Source organism: Cheilinus undulatus, linkage group 22 (genome assembly GCF_018320785.1).
Source record: "Cheilinus undulatus linkage group 22, ASM1832078v1, whole genome shotgun sequence".
Classification (NCBI taxonomy): domain Eukaryota; kingdom Metazoa; phylum Chordata; class Actinopteri; order Labriformes; family Labridae; genus Cheilinus; species Cheilinus undulatus.
In genome coordinates, this window is record NC_054886.1 from 36,366,520 (window position 1) to 36,387,989 (window position 21,470).

Below are 21,470 nucleotides of genomic sequence, written 5' to 3' on the forward strand. Positions count from 1 at the left end.
CTGATTAGAAGATCACAAAAACCTCCAGGGGAAAATCCTACCATGTTGCCTGATTCTTCCAGCCAATGCTCTGATCCTATCGTACTATTGACTTTCACTAGGACTGACCAATAAGGACTGATCAATAAGGACTGATCAGACATTTTAAACAACTTTACACAACTTTGTAAAACTTTGAAAAGATTCAACACAAATAAAACAGCTCTATAAAATCTTTTAAATACTTCTCTGGCCTTATCACGACTCATCTCCTGATTTCCATAATCACAGACAGACGGGCGTCTCACCCTCATTGTTCTCCAGGATGTTGGGGGCGAAGCCGCCCTCGTCTCCTACGTTGGTGGCGTCCTTGCCGTACTTGGCCTTGATCACGTTCTTCAGGTTGTGGTAGACCTGATCAGACACAGACAGTCAGACGGGTTTACTTTAACTCTTTAACAGGTTATACTGAAGAAAGCGTGCAGCACCTCAGCGCCGATCCTCATGGCCTCATGGAAGTTCGCCGCTCCGACAGGAAGAATCATGAACTCCTGCATGGCCAGTTTGTTTCCAGCATGGCTGCCGCCGTTGATCACATTAAACGCCTGCAGAGGAAACATTAACTGTAACTCAAATACAGTAAAATATGTCAGCTTACATTGCTAACAAGGCCTTAACATCACCAACAACAAAGACAGAAAACATCTGCTTGAATTAGCTAACCAGGCTAATTCAGTCAGAAACACACGAAATCAGCTGGTTTAATGACAACTTTACCACTCACAGGAACAGGAAGAATAACTTCTTTGTGTCCGGCAAGATCAGCGATGTGGCGGTAAAGAGGAACTCCTTTCTCCGCCGCTCCCGCCTTACAGACGGCCAGAGACACGCCCAGGATAGCATTAGCACCAAACTGAGCTAAAACACAGACATCAATGATAGCATTAGCATCAAACTGAGCTAAAACACGGACATCAATGATAGCATTAGCATGTGACTGAGCTAAAACACAGCCATCAATGATAGCATTAGCATCAAACTGAGCTAAAACACAGACATCAATGATAGCATTAGCATCAAACTGAGCTAAAACACAAACATCAATGATAGCATTAGCATCAAACTGAGCTAAAGCACAGACATCAATGATAGCATTAGCATCAAACTGAGCTAAAACACAGACATCAATGATAGCATTAGCATCAAACTGAGCTAAAACACAAACATCAATGATAGCATTAGCATCAAACTGAGCTAAAACACAGACATCAATGATAGCATTAGCACCAAACTGAGCTAAAACACAGACATCAATGATAGCATTAGCATCAAACTGAGCTAAAACACAGACATCAATGATAGCATTAGCATCAAACTGAGCTAAAACACAAACATCAATGATAGCATTAGCATCAAACTGAGCTAAAACACAGACATCAATGATAGCATTAGCATCAAACTGAGCTAAAACACAGACATCAATGATAGCATTAGCATCAAACTGAGCTAAAACACAGACATCAATGATAGCATTAGCATCAAACTGAGCTAAAACACAGACATCAATGATAGCATTAGCACCAAACTGAGCTAAAACACAGACATCAATGATAGCATTAGCACCAAACTGAGCTAAAACACAGACATCAATGATAGCATTAGCATCAAACTGAGCTAAAACACAGACATCAATGATAGCATTAGCATCAAACTGAGCTAAAACACAGACATCAATGATAGCATTAGCACCAAACTGAGCTAAAACACAGACATCAATGATAGCATTAGCACCAAACTGAGCTAAAACACAGACATCAATGATAGCATTAGCACCAAACTGAGCTAAAACACAGACATCAATGATAGCATTAGCACCAAACTGAGCTAAAACACAGACATCAATGATAGCATTAGCATGTGACTGAGCTAAAACACAGACATCAATGATAGCATTAGCACCAAACTGAGCTAAAACACAGACATAAATGATAGCATTAGCATCAAACTGAGCTAAAACACAGACATCAATGATAGCATTAGCACCAAACTGAGCTAAAACACAGACATCAATGATAGCATTAGCACCAAACTGAGCTAAAACACAGACATCAATGATAGCATTAGCATGTGACTGAGCTAAAACACAGACATCAATGATAGCATTAGCACCAAACTGAGCTAAAACACAGACATAAATGATAGCATTAGCACCAAACTGAGCTAAAACACAGACATCAATGATAGCATTAGCATCAAACTGAGCTAAAACACAGACATCAATGATAGCATTAGCATGTGAATGAGCTAAAACACAGACATCAATGATAGCATTAGCATGTGACTGAGCTAAAACACAGACATCAATGATAGCATTAGCACCAAACTGAGCTAAAACACAGACATCAATGATAGCATTAGCATGTGAATGAGCTAAAACACAGACATCAATGATAGCATTAGCATGTGACTGAGCTAAAACACGGACATCAATGATAGCATTAGCATGTGACTGAGCTAAAACACGGACATCAATGATAGCATTAGCATGTGACTGAGCTAAAACACAGCCATCAATGATAGCATTAGCATGTGACTGAGCTAAAACACAGCCATCAATGATAGCATTAGCACCAAACTGAGCTAAAACACAGACATCAATGATAGCATTAGCATGTGACTGAGCTAAAACACAGCCATCAATGATAGCATTAGCACCAAACTGAGCTAAAACACAGCCATCAATGATAGCATTAGCACCAAACTGAGCTAAAACACAGACATCAATGATAGCATTAGCATGTGACTGAGCTAAAACACAGACATCAATGATAGCATTAGCACCAAACTGAGCTAAAACACAGACATCAATGATAGCATTAGCACCAAACTGAGCTAAAACACAGACATCAATGATAGCATTAGCACCAAACTGAGCTAAAACACAGACATCAATGATAGCATTAGCATGTGACTGAGCTAAAACACAGCCATCAATGATAGCATTAGCATGTGACTGAGCTAAAACACAGCCATCAATGATAGCATTAGCATGTGACTGAGCTAAAACACAGACATCAATGATAGAATTAGCATGTGACTGAGCTAAAACACAGACATCAATGATAGCATTAGCACCAAACTGAGCTAAAACACAGACATCAATGATAGCATTAGCATGTGACTGAGCTAAAACACAGACATCAATGATAGCATTAGCACCAAACTGAGCTAAAACACAGACATCAATGATAGCATTAGCACCAAACTGAGCTAAAACACAGACATCAATGATAGCATTAGCATGTGACTGAGCTAAAACACAGCCATCAATGATAGCATTAGCACCAAACTGAGCTAAAACACAGACATCAATGATAGCATTAGCATGTGACTGAGCTAAAACACAGACATCAATGATAGCATTAGCATCAAACTGAGCTAAAGCACAGCCATCAATGATAGCATTAGCATCAAACTGAGCTAAAACACAGACATCAATGATAGCATTAGCATCAAACTGAGCTAAAACACAAACATCAATGATAGCATTAGCATCAAACTGAGCTAAAACACAGACATCAATGATAGCATTAGCATGTGACTGAGCTAAAACACAGCCATCAATGATAGCATTAGCATGTGACTGAGCTAAAACACAGACATCAATGATAGCATTAGCATGTGACTGAGCTAAAACACAGACATCAATGATAGCATTAGCATCAAACTGAGCTAAAACACAGACATCAATGATAGCATTAGCATGTGACTGAGCTAAAACACAGACATCAATGATAGCATTAGCATGTGACTGAGCTAAAACACAGACATCAATGATAGAATTAGCATGTGACTGAGCTAAAACACAGACATCAATGATAGCATTAGCACCAAACTGAGCTAAAACACAGACATCAATGATAGCATTAGCATGTGACTGAGCTAAAACACAGCCATCAATGATAGCATTAGCACCAAACTGAGCTAAAACACAGCCATCAATGATAGCATTAGCACCAAACTGAGCTAAAACACAGACATCAATGATAGCATTAGCATGTGACTGAGCTAAAACACAGACATCAATGATAGCATTAGCACCAAACTGAGCTAAAACACAGACATCAATGATAGCATTAGCATGTGACTGAGCTAAAACACAGACATCAATGATAGCATTAGCATCAAACTGAGCTAAAGCACAGCCATCAATGATAGCATTAGCATCAAACTGAGCTAAAACACAGACATCAATGATAGCATTAGCATCAAACTGAGCTAAAACACAAACATCAATGATAGCATTAGCATCAAACTGAGCTAAAACACAGACATCAATGATAGCATTAGCATCAAACTGAGCTAAAACACAGACATCAATGATAGCATTAGCATGTGACTGAGCTAAAACACAGACATCAATGATAGCATTAGCACCAAACTGAGCTAAAACACAGACATCAATGATAGCATTAGCATGTGACTGAGCTAAAACACAGCCATCAATGATAGCATTAGCATCACACTGAGCTAAAACACAGACATCAATGATAGCATTAGCACCAAACTGAGCTAAAACACAGCCATCAATGATAGCATTAGCACCAAACTGAGCTAAAACACAGACATCAATGATAGCATTAGCATCAAACTGAGCTAAAACACAGACATCAATGATAGCATTAGCACCAAACTGAGCTAAAACACAGATATCAATGATAGCATTAGCATGTGACTGAGCTAAAACACAGCCATCAATGATAGCATTAGCATCACACTGAGCTAAAACACAGACATCAATGATAGCATTAGCACCAAACTGAGCTAAAACACAGCCATCAATGATAGCATTAGCACCAAACTGAGCTAAAACACAGACATCAATGATAGCATTAGCACCAAACTGAGCTAAAACACAGACATCAATGATAGCATTAGCACCAAACTGAGCTAAAACACAGACATCAATGATAGCATTAGCATCACACTGAGCTAAAACACAGACATCAATGATAGCATTAGCACCAAACTGAGCTAAAACACAGACATCAATGATAGCATTAGCATGTGACTGAGCTAAAACACAGACATCAATGATAGCATTAGCATCACACTGAGCTAAAACACAGACATCAATGATAGCATTAGCACCAAACTGAGCTAAAACACAGACATCAATGATAGCATTAGCATCAAACTGAGCTAAAACACAGACATCAATGATAGCATTAGCACCAAACTGAGCTAAAACACAGACATCAATGATAGCATTAGCACCAAACTGAGCTAAAACACAGACATCAATGATAGCATTAGCACCAAACTGAGCTAAAACACAGACATCAATGATAGCATTAGCACCAAACTGAGCTAAAACACAGACATCAATGATAGCATTAGCATGTGACTGAGCTAAAACACAGACATCAATGATAGCATTAGCATCAAACTGAGCTAAAACACAGACATCAATGATAGCATTAGCACCAAACTGAGCTAAAACACAGACATCAATGATAGCATTAGCATGTGACTGAGCTAAAACACAGACATCAATGATAGCATTAGCACCAAACTGAGCTAAAACACAGACATCAATGATAGCATTAGCATGTGACTGAGCTAAAACACAGACATCAATGATAGCATTAGCATGTGAATGAGCTAAAACACAGACATCAATGATAGCATTAGCATCAAACTGAGCTAAAACACAGACATCAATGATAGCATTAGCATCAAACTGAGCTAAAACACGGACATCAATGATAGCATTAGCATGTGACTGAGCTAAAACACAGACATCAATGATAGCATTAGCATCACACTGAGCTAAAACACAGCCATCAATGATAGCATTAGCATGTGACTGAGCTAAAACACAGACATCAATGATAGCATTAGCATCAAACTGAGCTAAAACACAGACATCAATGATAGCATTAGCATCAAACTGAGCTAAAACACAAACATCAATGATAGCATTAGCATCAAACTGAGCTAAAACACAGACATCAATGATAGCATTAGCATCAAACTGAGCTAAAACACAGACATCAATGATAGCATTAGCACCAAACTGAGCTAAAACACAGACATCAATGATAGCATTAGCATCAAACTGAGCTAAAACACAGACATCAATGATAGCATTAGCATCAAACTGAGCTAAAACACAGCCATCAATGATAGCATTAGCATGTGACTGAGCTAAAACACAGACATCAATGATAGCATTAGCACCAAACTGAGCTAAAACACAGACATCAATGATAGCATTAGCACCAAACTGAGCTAAAACACAGACATCAATGATAGCATTAGCATCAAACTGAGCTAAAACACAGACATCAATGATAGCATTAGCACCAAACTGAGCTAAAACACAGACATCAATGATAGCATTAGCACCAAACTGAGCTAAAACACAGACATCAATGATAGCATTAGCACCAAACTGAGCTAAAACACAGCCATCAATGATAGCATTAGCATGTGACTGAGCTAAAACACAGACATCAATGATAGCATTAGCACCAAACTGAGCTAAAACACAGACATCAATGATAGCATTAGCACCAAACTGAGCTAAAACACAGACATCAATGATAGCATTAGCACCAAACTGAGCTAAAACACAGACATCAATGATAGCATTAGCACCAAACTGAGCTAAAACACAGACATCAATGATAGCATTAGCACCAAACTGAGCTAAAACACAGACATCAATGATAGCATTAGCATGTGAATGAGCTAAAACACAGACATCAATGATAGCATTAGCATGTGACTGAGCTAAAACACAGCCATCAATGATAGCATTAGCATCAAACTGAGCTAAAACACAGACATCAATGATAGCATTAGCACCAAACTGAGCTAAAACACAGACATCAATGATAGCATTAGCATGTGACTGAGCTAAAACACAGACATCAATGATAGCATTAGCATGTGACTGAGCTAAAACACGGACATCAATGATAGCATTAGCATGTGACTGAGCTAAAACACGGACATCAATGATAGCATTAGCATGTGACTGAGCTAAAACACAGCCATCAATGATAGCATTAGCATGTGACTGAGCTAAAACACAGCCATCAATGATAGCATTAGCATGTGACTGAGCTAAAACACAGACATCAATGATAGCATTAGCACCAAACTGAGCTAAAACACAGACATCAATGATAGCATTAGCACCAAACTGAGCTAAAACACAGACATCAATGATAGCATTAGCACCAAACTGAGCTAAAACACAGACATCAATGATAGCATTAGCATGTGACTGAGCTAAAACACAGACATCAATGATAGCATTAGCACCAAACTGAGCTAAAACACAGACATCAATGATAGCATTAGCACCAAACTGAGCTAAAACACAGACATCAATGATAGCATTAGCACCAAACTGAGCTAAAACACAGACATCAATGATAGCATTAGCATGTGACTGAGCTAAAACACAGCCATCAATGATAGCATTAGCATGTGACTGAGCTAAAACACAGCCATCAATGATAGCATTAGCATGTGACTGAGCTAAAACACAGACATCAATGATAGCATTAGCATGTGACTGAGCTAAAACACAGACATCAATGATAGCATTAGCACCAAACTGAGCTAAAACACAGACATCAATGATAGCATTAGCATGTGACTGAGCTAAAACACAGCCATCAATGATAGCATTAGCACCAAACTGAGCTAAAACACAGCCATCAATGATAGCATTAGCACCAAACTGAGCTAAAACACAGACATCAATGATAGCATTAGCATGTGACTGAGCTAAAACACAGCCATCAATGATAGCATTAGCACCAAACTGAGCTAAAACACAGCCATCAATGATAGCATTAGCATCAAACTGAGCTAAAACACAAACATCAATGATAGCATTAGCACCAAACTGAGCTAAAACACAGACATCAATGATAGCATTAGCATGTGACTGAGCTAAAACACAGACATCAATGATAGCATTAGCATCAAACTGAGCTAAAACACAAACATCAATGATAGCATTAGCATCAAACTGAGCTAAAGCACAGACATCAATGATAGCATTAGCATCAAACTGAGCTAAAACACAGACATCAATGATAGCATTAGCATCAAACTGAGCTAAAACACAAACATCAATGATAGCATTAGCATCAAACTGAGCTAAAACACAGACATCAATGATAGCATTAGCATCAAACTGAGCTAAAACACAGACATCAATGATAGCATTAGCACCAAACTGAGCTAAAACACAGACATCAATGATAGCATTAGCACCAAACTGAGCTAAAACACAGACATCAATGATAGCATTAGCATCAAACTGAGCTAAAACACAGACATCAATGATAGCATTAGCATCAAACTGAGCTAAAACACAGACATCAATGATAGCATTAGCACCAAACTGAGCTAAAACACAGACATCAATGATAGCATTAGCATCAAACTGAGCTAAAACACAGACATCAATGATAGCATTAGCATCAAACTGAGCTAAAACACGGACATCAATGATAGCATTAGCACCAAACTGAGCTAAAACACAGACATCAATGATAGCATTAGCACCAAACTGAGCTAAAACACAGACATCAATGATAGCATTAGCATCAAACTGAGCTAAAACACAGACATCAATGATAGCATTAGCATCAAACTGAGCTAAAGCACAGACATCAATGATAGCATTAGCACCAAACTGAGCTAAAACACAGACATCAATGATAGCATTAGCACCAAACTGAGCTAAAACACAGACATCAATGATAGCATTAGCACCAAACTGAGCTAAAACACAGACATCAATGATAGCATTAGCACCAAACTGAGCTAAAACACAGACATCAATGATAGCATTAGCACCAAACTGAGCTAAAACACAGACATCAATGATAGCATTAGCACCAAACTGAGCTAAAACACAGACATCAATGATAGCATTAGCACCAAACTGAGCTAAAACACAGACATCAATGATAGCATTAGCATCAAACTGAGCTAAAACACAGACATCAATGATAGCATTAGCACCAAACTGAGCTAAAACACAGACATCAATGATAGCATTAGCATGTGACTGAGCTAAAACACAGACATCAATGATAGCATTAGCATCAAACTGAGCTAAAACACAGACATCAATGATAGCATTAGCACCAAACTGAGCTAAAACACAGACATCAATGATAGCATTAGCACCAAACTGAGCTAAAACACAGACATCAATGATAGCATTAGCACCAAACTGAGCTAAAACACAGACATCAATGATAGCATTAGCACCAAACTGAGCTAAAACACAGACATCAATGATAGCATTAGCACCAAACTGAGCTAAAACACAGACATCAATGATAGCATTAGCATCACACTGAGCTAAAACACAGACATCAATGATAGCATTAGCACCAAACTGAGCTAAAACACAGACATCAATGATAGCATTAGCACCAAACTGAGCTAAAACACAGACATCAATGATAGCATTAGCACCAAACTGAGCTAAAACACAGACATCAATGATAGCATTAGCACCAAACTGAGCTAAAACACAGACATCAATGATAGCATTAGCACCAAACTGAGCTAAAACACAGACATCAATGATAGCATTAGCACCAAACTGAGCTAAAACACAGACATCAATGATAGCATTAGCACCAAACTGAGCTAAAACACAGACATCAATGATAGCATTAGCACCAAACTGAGCTAAAACACAGACATCAATGATAGCATTAGCACCAAACTGAGCTAAAACACAGACATCAATGATAGCATTAGCACCAAACTGAGCTAAAACACAGACATCAATGATAGCATTAGCATGTGACTGAGCTAAAACACAGCCATCAATGATAGCATTAGCACCAAACTGAGCTAAAACACAGCCATCAATGATAGCATTAGCACCAAACTGAGCTAAAACACAGACATCAATGATAGCATTAGCATGTGACTGAGCTAAAACACAGCCATCAATGATAGCATTAGCACCAAACTGAGCTAAAACACAGCCATCAATGATAGCATTAGCACCAAACTGAGCTAAAACACAGACATCAATGATAGCATTAGCACCAAACTGAGCTAAAACACAGACATCAATGATAGCATTAGCATGTGACTGAGCTAAAACACGGACATCAATGATAGCATTAGCACCAAACTGAGCTAAAACACAGACATCAATGATAGCATTAGCATGTGACTGAGCTAAAACACAGACATCAATGATAGCATTAGCACCAAACTGAGCTAAAACACAGACATCAATGATAGCATTAGCATGTGACTGAGCTAAAACACAGACATCAATGATAGCATTAGCATGTGACTGAGCTAAAACATGGACATCAATGATAGCATTAGCATGTGACTGAGCTAAAACACAGACATCAATGATAGCATTAGCATCACACTGAGCTAAAACACAGCCATCAATGATAGCATTAGCATGTGACTGAGCTAAAACACAGACATCAATGATAGCATTAGCATGTGACTGAGCTAAAACACAGCCATCAATGATAGCATTAGCATGTGACTGAGCTAAAACACAGACATCAATGATAGCATTAGCATGTGACTGAGCTAAAACACAGCCATCAATGATAGCATTAGCACCAAACTGAGCTAAAACACAGACATCAATGATAGCATTAGCATGTGACTGAGCTAAAACACAGACATCAATGATAGCATTAGCATGTGACTGAGCTAAAACACAGCCATCAATGATAGCATTAGCACCAAACTGAGCTAAAACACAGACATCAATGATAGCATTAGCATGTGACTGAGCTAAAACATGGACATCAATGATAGCATTAGCATGTGACTGAGCTAAAACACGGACATCAATGATAGCATTAGCATGTGACTGAGCTAAAACATGGACATCAATGATAGCATTAGCATGTGACTGAGCTAAAACATGGACATCAATGATAGCATTAGCATGTGGCTTAGCTATTAGACATTCCTAGCTGACAGACCGGTCCTTACATTTGTTCTCAGTGCCGTCCAAGTCCAGCATGAACTTGTCGATCTTCTCCTGCTCGACCACGCTGAAGTTCTGGACAAAGACACAGGTTGACAGGTAGTTAGAACATTCTACTGACCGTTTTTGTGAGGCTTTGCGTCTGTAATGTCTCCTTCTGATGCTGTTATAGTAACAAATGTGAAGGATCCCTTAGTTTCCAGGGATTTTTGTTTCAGGTTCTGTAAATATGCTGATGATGTGATACCTTCTCTATCAGCTTGGGGGCGATGTCCTTGTTCACATGTCCCACAGCCTTTGTGGTACCTGCAGAGGAAACACAGCTGAGCAGGTGTGCTGTACACGGGTAAACAGACCCTCAGTATTCAGGGTCACAGGGGGCTGAACCTTCAGGCTGGCTCACCTTTGCCCAGGTAACGACCCTTATCACCATCACGGAGCTCCAGGGCTTCATGGACGCCTGTGGAAGCACCGCTGGGGACCGCTGCCCTGAAGAGACCTGAGAGAACAGCGACGGGAGAGTTAGCATTAGCTAAGGACAGATTTTCTCTAGATAATGCTAAGCTAACGGTTTCTCTGTGGTTCTAGTGGGAACGGTGATTCATAGAGGATCATCTGGTGCAGGTGGTAAACTCAACCCCATTTGAAATCACTAACTGTCTCTAGGCTACGCTAGGCAGGGTTAAACCTGTTTGTCTGTAAACAAGCTAACCGCTAACTTCTACTCTCTCTGTGACTTTATAGCAGCCTGCCATGCTAATTTACCTCTCTTATTCTTAGTAGAGTCGCCTTTCCTTTGTTCAGGCGACTTTCCTGGCCCTACTGTCATAAATATAAACACAGGGATGCTGCCTGGGCTGCTCATCTCACAGGAGAAAGATGGGAACAAGGCGGCCATCTTTGAGAGGGGTAGATGATGAAGGTTCAACGCTCATGGTAAAAGTCTGAGCGCTAGAAATCCTTATCAAACTATAACAGAAATGATAAAAAATCTATCAAAGATGGTAAAAAAAGTGAATTCAGCATAAATAGCTGAATAATGTTTCTACTTCTGAAAGCCTAAATGAAATCTGTAGGAGTGAGGTGGAGTTAAAGGGCTTGGAAGTGGACTGAGATCCAGGATACAGGACTAAACCAACAATACAGGCCCTTACAAAGCATCATGGTATGAAAACCTGCTTTTTCAAATATAAGCAGGTATCCTGTTCCATTTAAACATGACTGATATTAGTGAAAAAAACAAACATCTTTTTGATGATACATGATTTTGACATTTAAAAACTTAAAAAGATAAGTTTAAAGGCTCACAATCTGAGAAAAGGAAATTTATTGTTCAAAAAGGTTGTGAAATTGGAAGTGAAAAATAATGTTTTTGTTTTGTTCATGGCAAATTTATCAGAAAGAAAGTCAATCATGAGCTTAAAAGGTGAAAATATGAAATAAAATTTGTAATCATGAAATAAAAAGTCAAAATATGACTAAAAATTTAAATTGCGAGTTTAAAAGATCAAACTATGGGATTATGACGTCAAAGTTTGGAGTTGAAAATATGAGATAAAATACTAAATCATTGGTTAAAAAGGGTTAAAATATCACTTAAAATTAGAATTATGAATCTCAAAGTTCAAATTTTATATGAGAAGTCAAAATCATGAGTTGAAATGCTCAAAGTATGAAATTAAAAGTCAGAATCCTAAATTTGAGTCCTAATTGTGAGATGTTAAATTGAAAATATGAAAATAAAACACAAATGAATCTCTATTCCCACATTCCTGACCTCTTATCTAAATATTTTTACTCCTTACTTTTTCAGATTTTCTGACTTAACAAGGAAATCTTAAATCATCAGGATAAGTTCACATTTTTATACTTGAGGAAATCTGCAGACCTCAGACTGATGGGACAGTTAGAACAGAAAAGGGGCAAAAAGTGGTAAAAAAGAAAAAGCAAAAAATTGGCAAAAAGTGATAAAATAGGGTGAAAGAGGGCAAAAAGTGGTAAAAACAAAGTAAAAAATTGCAAAAAATAGTTTAAAAAACAGTAAAAAATGGGCAGAAAGTGGTAAAAAAATAAATAAAAAGGGCAAAAATTGGTTAAAAAAAACAGTAAAAAATGGGCAAAAAGTGGTTAAAAAACAAAGTAAAAAATGAGCAAAAATTGGTAAAGAAAACAGTAAAAAATGGTTTTCTATACCACTTTTTGACAAAGTAAAAAAATGGGCAACGTGGTAAAAAAAACAAAGTAAAAAATGTGACTGAACAAGGATATCCTAAATCATCAGGTTAAAGTTCACAGTTTTACACTTGAGGAAATCTGCAGACATAGAACAGAAACATCAAATCATCTTTAGGGCTGGATTTGACTCTTCCACAGGCCAGATTTGGCCCCCAAGCCTTGAGTTTGACACCTGTGCTCTGCTTCCTATTGGTTGGTTCATTAAACATCCAAGAGCAGAAACAGAGCTCAACATTGTTATTCTGACAGTAAAAAACCAAAGACCTTGAAACTGATTCCTATTTCAGCCTCTACTAAACATTTTAACCCTTGATAGATCTCTACTGCCGTAGACCGACCTTCATACGGAGCCTCTGTAAACCCCTCCATTAGCATGGCGGAGGTCTGAAAGCACCATCTACCCATGTCCCTACTGTTAGCCAACCATGCTACCTTCCAGCTACCACATGTTTGATTAGCCTGCCATGCTAACACAGTGGTGGTGTTGTTAGCGTTGTTTCTACAGGAAGTTGGAGGGTCTCACCTTTGGCTGTCCACAGGTCGACCTCCACTGTGGGGTTTCCTCTGGAGTCCAGAATCTCTCTGGCGTGGATCTTGGTGATGGACATCCTGACTGATGGACCAGAGAGAACGAGAGGATTGTTGAACCATTTTAAGATAAGCATTGATGTGTATCACATCCTGAATCAATGGTACTGCACTGAAACAGCCATCCACTGTAATATTTTTTGATGAAAAGTTTTGATTAGACCATTTTAAACAGTTATTGAGTTTTGGTGTTTTAGAGTGATAGGTTACTGTCCTGTTTAAACAAGGTTAAAAGTCTGTGAAGTCCTATAGCCACCATTACTCTGAAGAAAAGACAAAGCTAGCTGAGAGTTTCTCTGTGCTCCAAATATCTGCTGCATCTCAAACCTTTAGTTCAGCTCAAACTTCCTGTTCTGACATTCTCCTCTCATTCACATTGATTCTTAAGACAGAGTATTAGGGCCACACGAAGAAAAACAAAATAAAAGAATATATATATATTTTAATTTATGAGATTAAAGTCGTAATATTATGAGAAAAAAGTCGTAATATTATGAGAGAAAAATAATACAAAAAAGACAGTCTGTCACAGCACTGCAGATCTATGACGGAGTATTGTCCTGATCTTGATGATAATTTGATGCTGATGTGCCAAAAGATGAAATATTTCCTTACTTGTGGAACCGATATTAAAGTATAGCGTCACAAGATGCTCAACATTGCTCATTTTAATGGCAGACTTTCTTTCTTGTAATATTTTATTCTCATAATATTACAACTTTTCTCAGGTTATATAACAACGTTTTCCCCATAATATTATGGCTTTATTCTCACAATATTACTAGTTTTTTTCTCGTAATATTACGACTTTATTCTCATAATATTACGACTTTATTCTCGTAATGTAAAAAAAAACCCCAAAAGAATTTTTTTTTTTTTTCTCTTCGTGTGGCCCTAATACTCCGTCATAGATTCTGCATGTTTGTCAAACGGACACTCTGATTTTTCTCTGTGGCGTACGAAACTTTCTCTGAGCTTTAAACGTGTTTCTGCTGATGAACTAGCAAATAGGAAACAGGTAGAGGATGGACCAATCAGGTTAGCTCTGCCTGTTGTTGCTATGCTGTTCAGGAGACATTTACTTTGATCTCACTGACAGAGTCCCAACATTCTATCACACACACACAAAGTAAAAGTCTGAGAGCCAAAAATCATCATCAAACTCTAACAGGAACTATTAAAAATCTGTCAAAGACAGTAAAACATTAAATTCAGTGTAAATATATGAATAATGTGTCTAATTTTTAAAGCCAAACTGAAGTCTGAACAGGATTTGATAGGATGTGTGTGTATGTGACAGAATGTTGGGAGATCAAAGCTAATGTCTCCTAGAGAACAGCATAGCAACAACGGGCAGAGCTAACGTGATTGGTCCATCCTCTACCTGTTTCCTATTGGTCGGTCCATCAAAGATCAGAGAGACACTTTCAGAGCTCAGAGAAAGGTCCGTACGCCACAGAGAAAAATCTGAGATTTAGTTTGACAAACATTCAGAATCGACCTGATGAGGTGAGACTGAGACTAGAGTTCAGTCAGACATTCAGAGCACAAACAGGAAATCCAAGAAGAAGGAGGCTGTTTAGAGCATAAAGGCAGGTTTGAAGCAAAAAATCAGAGACAAGTGTTAACATAGGCTCATGAGTTTTGTAACAACAGTGACCCCATACACCTAGAACTAATTATGTAGTTTTTAAAGCATAACACATTCATCATATTGCTTGTTTTATAACACCTGGTTCTGATTCTGTCTAATTAACGCACTGATTAATCTATGATATCATTCTACAGCATTAGGCATTGATAAAAGCATTTTAAACTACGGCATACTGACTGTATCACTGTAAAACAGCAGGTAGTGATTGCACACACTAACATGCTGTATGGTTAGTAGTATTATAATTTACATTTTGGTGACCTTTGAGTCAGACAGGGAGCAAAACAAGCAGTGACCTTGAAAATAAAACAGCCAGTCATTTTCTAATAAACAGCAGTGTCCGTGTGTGCCTTTTTTTAAATGTGTGCGTGTGCATGTGTTAGTGTGAATGTGTGAGTGTCAGACCTGCTGCACTGATCCTGTGTAACGCCATGACGCCTCCATGATCACAGTCAGCAGGCCCCTTCCCCGATCAGACCCCACCCACCGGTACCACAGCCAATCACAGAACAGTGCTGAAGATAGGCAGGCAATACAGCCAATGAGAGAGAGGGAGAGACCACTGTGGTCCCAGAGGAGGGGGTTTATCAGGGATTCTTCTCCAAGGAGAGATCTTAATACAGAAAAACCCTTTAGCCTTTTCTCTGACCTTTCTGTACGGGTCAGGACTTCCTCCCTGCCCCGATAGGGTTACACTAAACACACAGGCACACATGCATGCAGTGTTATGAATGCTCTTGACATTTACAGAGGTATTTGTAGGATGATATGAGCCTCTTTAGTCTCTCTGATAACTAAAGGTCTGTTACTGAAATACACCGGCAACGCTGGGCTGATCATTTCTGCACACACAGCAGAAAATTCAAGAGAAACCCCGTCTGATGTTTTAACGACTGATTTCAAGGTCAGACAGAAGGTAAAAAAGCTGAGAACCCTGTCATAAAAGAGGAAAAAAGTTCAAACCATGGCTACTTTAAGCAATGCGATGGCCCCAGACAAAGATCTTCATGAGACCTTTTCCCATTTATTCAAAATCAATCAGAGCAAGAGAACCAAGTATTCAGGAACACCAGAACTTAGACGCCCATAAATATGCATAATTCTAATCCTTCTTAAACCAAACATAATACTTTTAACTTAATATTCCATTATTTACCTTAGGTGATGTTATCCTTTATTCTAACAAACATTCTTTCCTTTGATGATATCACAATTTTATCCTCATATTCTGTCTTTGGCTTTGATGATATCATAATCTTTATTTAATAAACATTCTAGCTTTGCCTTTGATGACATCATCCTTTAACTTAATAAACATTCTATCTTTGCCTTTGATGATATAGTTTTAAATTAATAAACATTCTAGCTTTGCCTTTGATGATACCATTCTTTAATTTAATAAACATTCTATCTTTGCCTTTGATGATATAGTTTTAAATTAATAAACATTCTAGCTTTGCCTTTGATGATACCATTCTTTAATTTAATAAACATTCTATCTTTGCCTTTGATGATATAGTTTTAAATTAATAAACATTCTAGCTTTGCCTTTGATGATATCATCCTGTAATTTAATAAACATTCTATCTTTGCCGTTGATGACATTACCCTTGAACTTAATAAACATTCTATGTTAACCTTTGATGACATCATCCTTTAAATTAATAAACATTCTATCTTTGCCTTTGATGATGTCACAATTTTGATTAAATAAACATTCTATCTTTGCATTTGATGATGTCACAATTTTGATTAAATAAACATTCTATCTTTGCATTTGATGATGTCACAATTTTGATTAAATAAACATTCTATCATTGCCTTCGATGATGTCACCCTTGAACTTAATAAACATTCTATGTTTACATTTGATGATGTCATCCTTTATTTTAGTAAAAATTCTCCTTACCTTTGATGACATCATAATTTTAATTTAATAAACATTCTATCTTTGCCTTTAATGATATCATCCTTTAACTTAATAAACATTCTGTCTTTACCTTTGATGATATCACCCTTGAACTTAATAAAAATTCTATCTTTGCCTTTGATCATGCCATTCTTTTACTTTTATAAACTTTCCATCCTTGCCTTTGCATTAAACACAGTCTAGAAGAGCATCAGAACTCAAACTCTTTGCATCTTAGTATCTGAACATGTCTATAGTCATGGTGAACTCAGAAAAATAAAAACAGATGAGCATAAGGCTGCTGACTACGGAAGAGTATTAGGGCCACTGAAAAAAAAAATTTGAGACAATTTTTTTTTTCAATTGTGAGAAAAAAGTCAGAATTCTGAGATTAAAGTCAGAATTCTGAGATTAAAGTCAGAATTCTGAGAAAAAAGTCAGAATTCTGAGATGAAAGTCAGAATTCTGACTTTCATCTCAGAATTCTGAGAAAAAAAACATTTGAGACTTTTTTTCATTTGAAGAATAAAGTCAGAATTCTGACTTTTTTTCTCAGAATTCTGACTTTTTTCTCAGAATTCTGACTTTAAACTCAGAATTCTGACTTTAAACTCAGAATTCTGACTTTAATCTCAGAATTCTGACTTTTTTCTCACAATTGAAAAAAAAAAATTGTCTCAAATTTTTTTTTTCAGTGGCCCTAATACTCTTCCGTAGCTGACATATACCTTTCTTTGCCTGATGGTAAACTGCAGATGTACGTTAGCTGTGGTAAAAAAGGGATTTGAACTATTCACATAGAGCAATATTTGTGGTTTTGGCTGTGATTGTCATACACAGTGGTGATTTGCAGGAACAGTCCTACTTTTAAAATAGCACAGTAGTTATGTATTAGCATGTTAGCAACATAGCATGGGTATACGGGTCAACACATACTGACAGCTGTTCCAAACAACCTCCTCAGACCGTCCTTTATGTCTGAGTCTGCCTTATGTAACCATGTTCGTCGGTACTTCAGCTGTTCTCAGTGATGAAGAACAACCGCTGAGGGCTGCAGTACTTTTGAACCTGATAACAGTCTTTACAACAACTTTACTGTGAAAGTTGAAATATTGCTACTTTAAGTCTGCCATCGCTGCAAAACCACTTCTATCTACAGAGGCCCTGAAGGTCCACTGCAAGAAAAAAAAGTAACATGGAAAAAATACTGAATAAATCAATCAATCAATCAATAAATAAATAAGAGAACAAAATAAAAATAAAACAAACATAAGCAAAACAAAAAACATTAAATGTTTAAGTTTTCTTTACTGGAAATGTGTTGAATTTTCTTGAAAGCAACACATTTTCTTAATATATGGCTAGTACTGCTGATACTTGTTACTAATACTAATACCCCAACTGTTAAATCTAACACTTGTAAGATTTCTATAGCCAATGCTAACAGTTCTGCTACTTGTTAGAAGTAATATTAAAACTCTTTATATATCTTTAGAATAATGCTAAAGTGTCAAGTGCTTCTGAAAAAGTGCCTACACCTGTGCTCTTTGGATTAGGGTTAGTAAACGCTACAGTAAACGCTAACACCCAAGAAGTGTTAGCATTACTCAAACTAGCAGCAGAAGTGTTAGCATTAGCTAAACTAGCAGCAGAAGTGTTAGCATTACTCAAACTAGCAGCAGAAGTGTTAGCATTACTCAAACTAGCAGCAGAAGTGTTAGCATTACTCAAACTAGCAGCAGAAGTGTTAGCATTAGCTAAACTAGCAGCAGAAGTGTTAGCATTAGCTAAACTAGCAGCAGAAGTGTTAGCATTATCTTCTAGAGTCTAAGAAGTCTTGGCCTTTTTTTTTTTCAAGAACTTCTGAGGGAGTTTTTGAACATTTATGCCTTAAATTTATGTTCTACACCTGCTAGCCCGTCTGCTAACACTAACAATGCTTTTAACGCCTCTCTCTGTTATAAAATAGCTGCCTTTAATTCTCATTTGCTGCTGATAAGACTACAGCTGAGCTACTCACCTAGCTTTGGCTAAGCTAAAGTATTGATGCTGACAGCTCTGAGCTATTCAGCGCTCACTCCCATCGTTTTTGAACCACTGTTAGAATTAAAGTCCATCCAGTTTCTTCATCACTAGTTTAAATATTAGTTGATAATGGTTGCTGTAAAAATCATGTTGTGTATTTTAGTAAAAGTTTGGAGTTAATGTGGATAAATCAGTGCAGACGTATCGTGTTCTCTTATATTTATCCTTTTTATTCACTTTAAAAGTGTTCCATTGACTCTACATGACCTTCTCTCAGCCGTCTGCCTGTCCCTGTCTTTGTGGACTTTGTGCTTCGGCTGCTGTTTGTCAGATTTGTTCAGCTCGGCTCTGCAGCACTTTGACCTTCAGCCTGCTCAAAGTCAAAGACTTGAAGGCTTTTAGTCTTTAATTTCTAAGAAAAGAAGTAAAAACTAAGTGTGATTTGGAGAAAATAACTCATGCAGTGAAGCTATTTTTAGAGAGGAAGTAAAGAAACTCCTGCACACAGAGCTGAACAGGCCAGAAAACTTCACCCAGCAGCCTGCTGGAGCTAAAACACTGCTGATAAATTAATTCTAACATGTTAGACATGGTGTACATGTTAGGGCATGCCAGACTTCCTCTGTGGATGAAAGCAGACATTTAAAGATATGAAACAAGTCAGAGACAGTTTGAGGTAGAAACCAGGAAGTAGAAACCGTCTCAGTAAAACCAGCAGATATTTCTACCAGAGACCAACCAGGAATCAGCCATGCTCCTGCCTACCTCAGCTGTGTTTCAGAAGAGAAGGGAGGTGTCGTCTTTGGCTGTCTGTCCGTCCGTCTGACTGTCTCACTGACGTGGAAAGTGTCCGTCTGTCCCTGGCTGAGTATTTATAGACACTCCCTTGGAGGGGGAGGAGGCTGTAGGAGCGGCAGGGAGCGTCTGCAAGAGGCAGGAGAGTGAGGAAACAGGAAATCATGAAGTATAGACCAGTGATCATTAGGTCAACTAAACTCTGACTAAAAATGTCATGGTCTAAAACTGACTGAAAATGTCATGGTCTAAAACTGACTGAAAATGTCATGGTCTAAAACTGACTAAAAATGTCATGGTCTTAAACTGACTAAAAATGTCATGGTCTATAACTGACTAAAAATGCCATGGTCTGAAACTGACTAAAAATGTCATGGTCTAAAACTGACTAAAAATGTCATGGTCTAATATTGACTGAAAATGTCATGGTCTAAAACTGACTAAAAATGTCATGGTCTTAAACTGACTAAAAATGTCATGGTCTATAACTGACTAAAAATGCCATGGTCTGAAACTGACTAAAAATGTCATGGTCTAAAACTGACTAAAAATGTCATGGTCTAATATTGACTGAAAATGTCATGGTCTTAAACTGACTAAAAATGTCATGGTCTGAAACTGACTAAAAATGTCATGGTCTGAAACTGACTAAAAATGTCATGGTCTTAAACTGACTAAAAATGTCATGGTCTGAAACTGACTAAAAATGTCATGGTCTAAAACTCTGACTGAAAATGTCATGGTCTAAAACTGACTAAAAATGTCATGGTCTAAAACTGACTAAAAATGTCATGGTCTATAACTGACTAAAAATGTCATGGTCTAATATTGACTGAAAATGTCATGGTCTATAACTGACTAAAAATGTCATGGTCTAATATTGACTGAAAATGTCATGGTCTGAAACTGACTAAAAATGTCATGGTCTAATATTGACTGAAAATGTCATGGTCTGAAACTGACTAAAAATGTCATGGTCTAAAACTGACTAAAAATGTCATGGTCTTAAACTGACTAAAAATGTCATGGTCTATAACTGACTAAAAATGTCATGGTCTAAAACTCTGACTGAAAATGTCATGGTCTATAACTGACTGAAAATGTCATGGTCTGAAACTGACTAAAAATGTCATGGTCTAAAACTCTGACTGAAAATGTCATGGTCTAAAACTGACTGAAAATGTCATGGTCTAAAACTGACTGAAAATGTCATGGTCTAAAACTGACTAAAAATGTCATGGTCTAAAACTCTGACT

General features: G+C 37.6%; 1 protein-coding gene across 1 annotated transcript in view; it reads right to left on the minus strand.

The window, feature by feature from the left end:
* Positions 1–20,339, minus strand: part of eno3 (enolase 3, (beta, muscle)) — a 24,967-nt gene extending 4,628 nt beyond the window's left edge. The window contains exons 1-8 of the mRNA XM_041779300.1: positions 20,185–20,339; positions 13,767–13,856; positions 11,412–11,507; positions 11,256–11,314; positions 11,014–11,083; positions 764–897; positions 468–584; positions 288–393 (exon numbers count right to left, since the gene is read on the minus strand). Of these exons, the coding sequence (XP_041635234.1) occupies positions 288–393; positions 468–584; positions 764–897; positions 11,014–11,083; positions 11,256–11,314; positions 11,412–11,507; positions 13,767–13,851 (667 nt within the window). The 5' untranslated portion in view covers positions 13,852–13,856; positions 20,185–20,339. The remainder of the gene's footprint in view (positions 1–287; positions 394–467; positions 585–763; positions 898–11,013; positions 11,084–11,255; positions 11,315–11,411; positions 11,508–13,766; positions 13,857–20,184) is intronic.
* Positions 20,340–21,470: the final 1,131 nt, after the last annotated feature.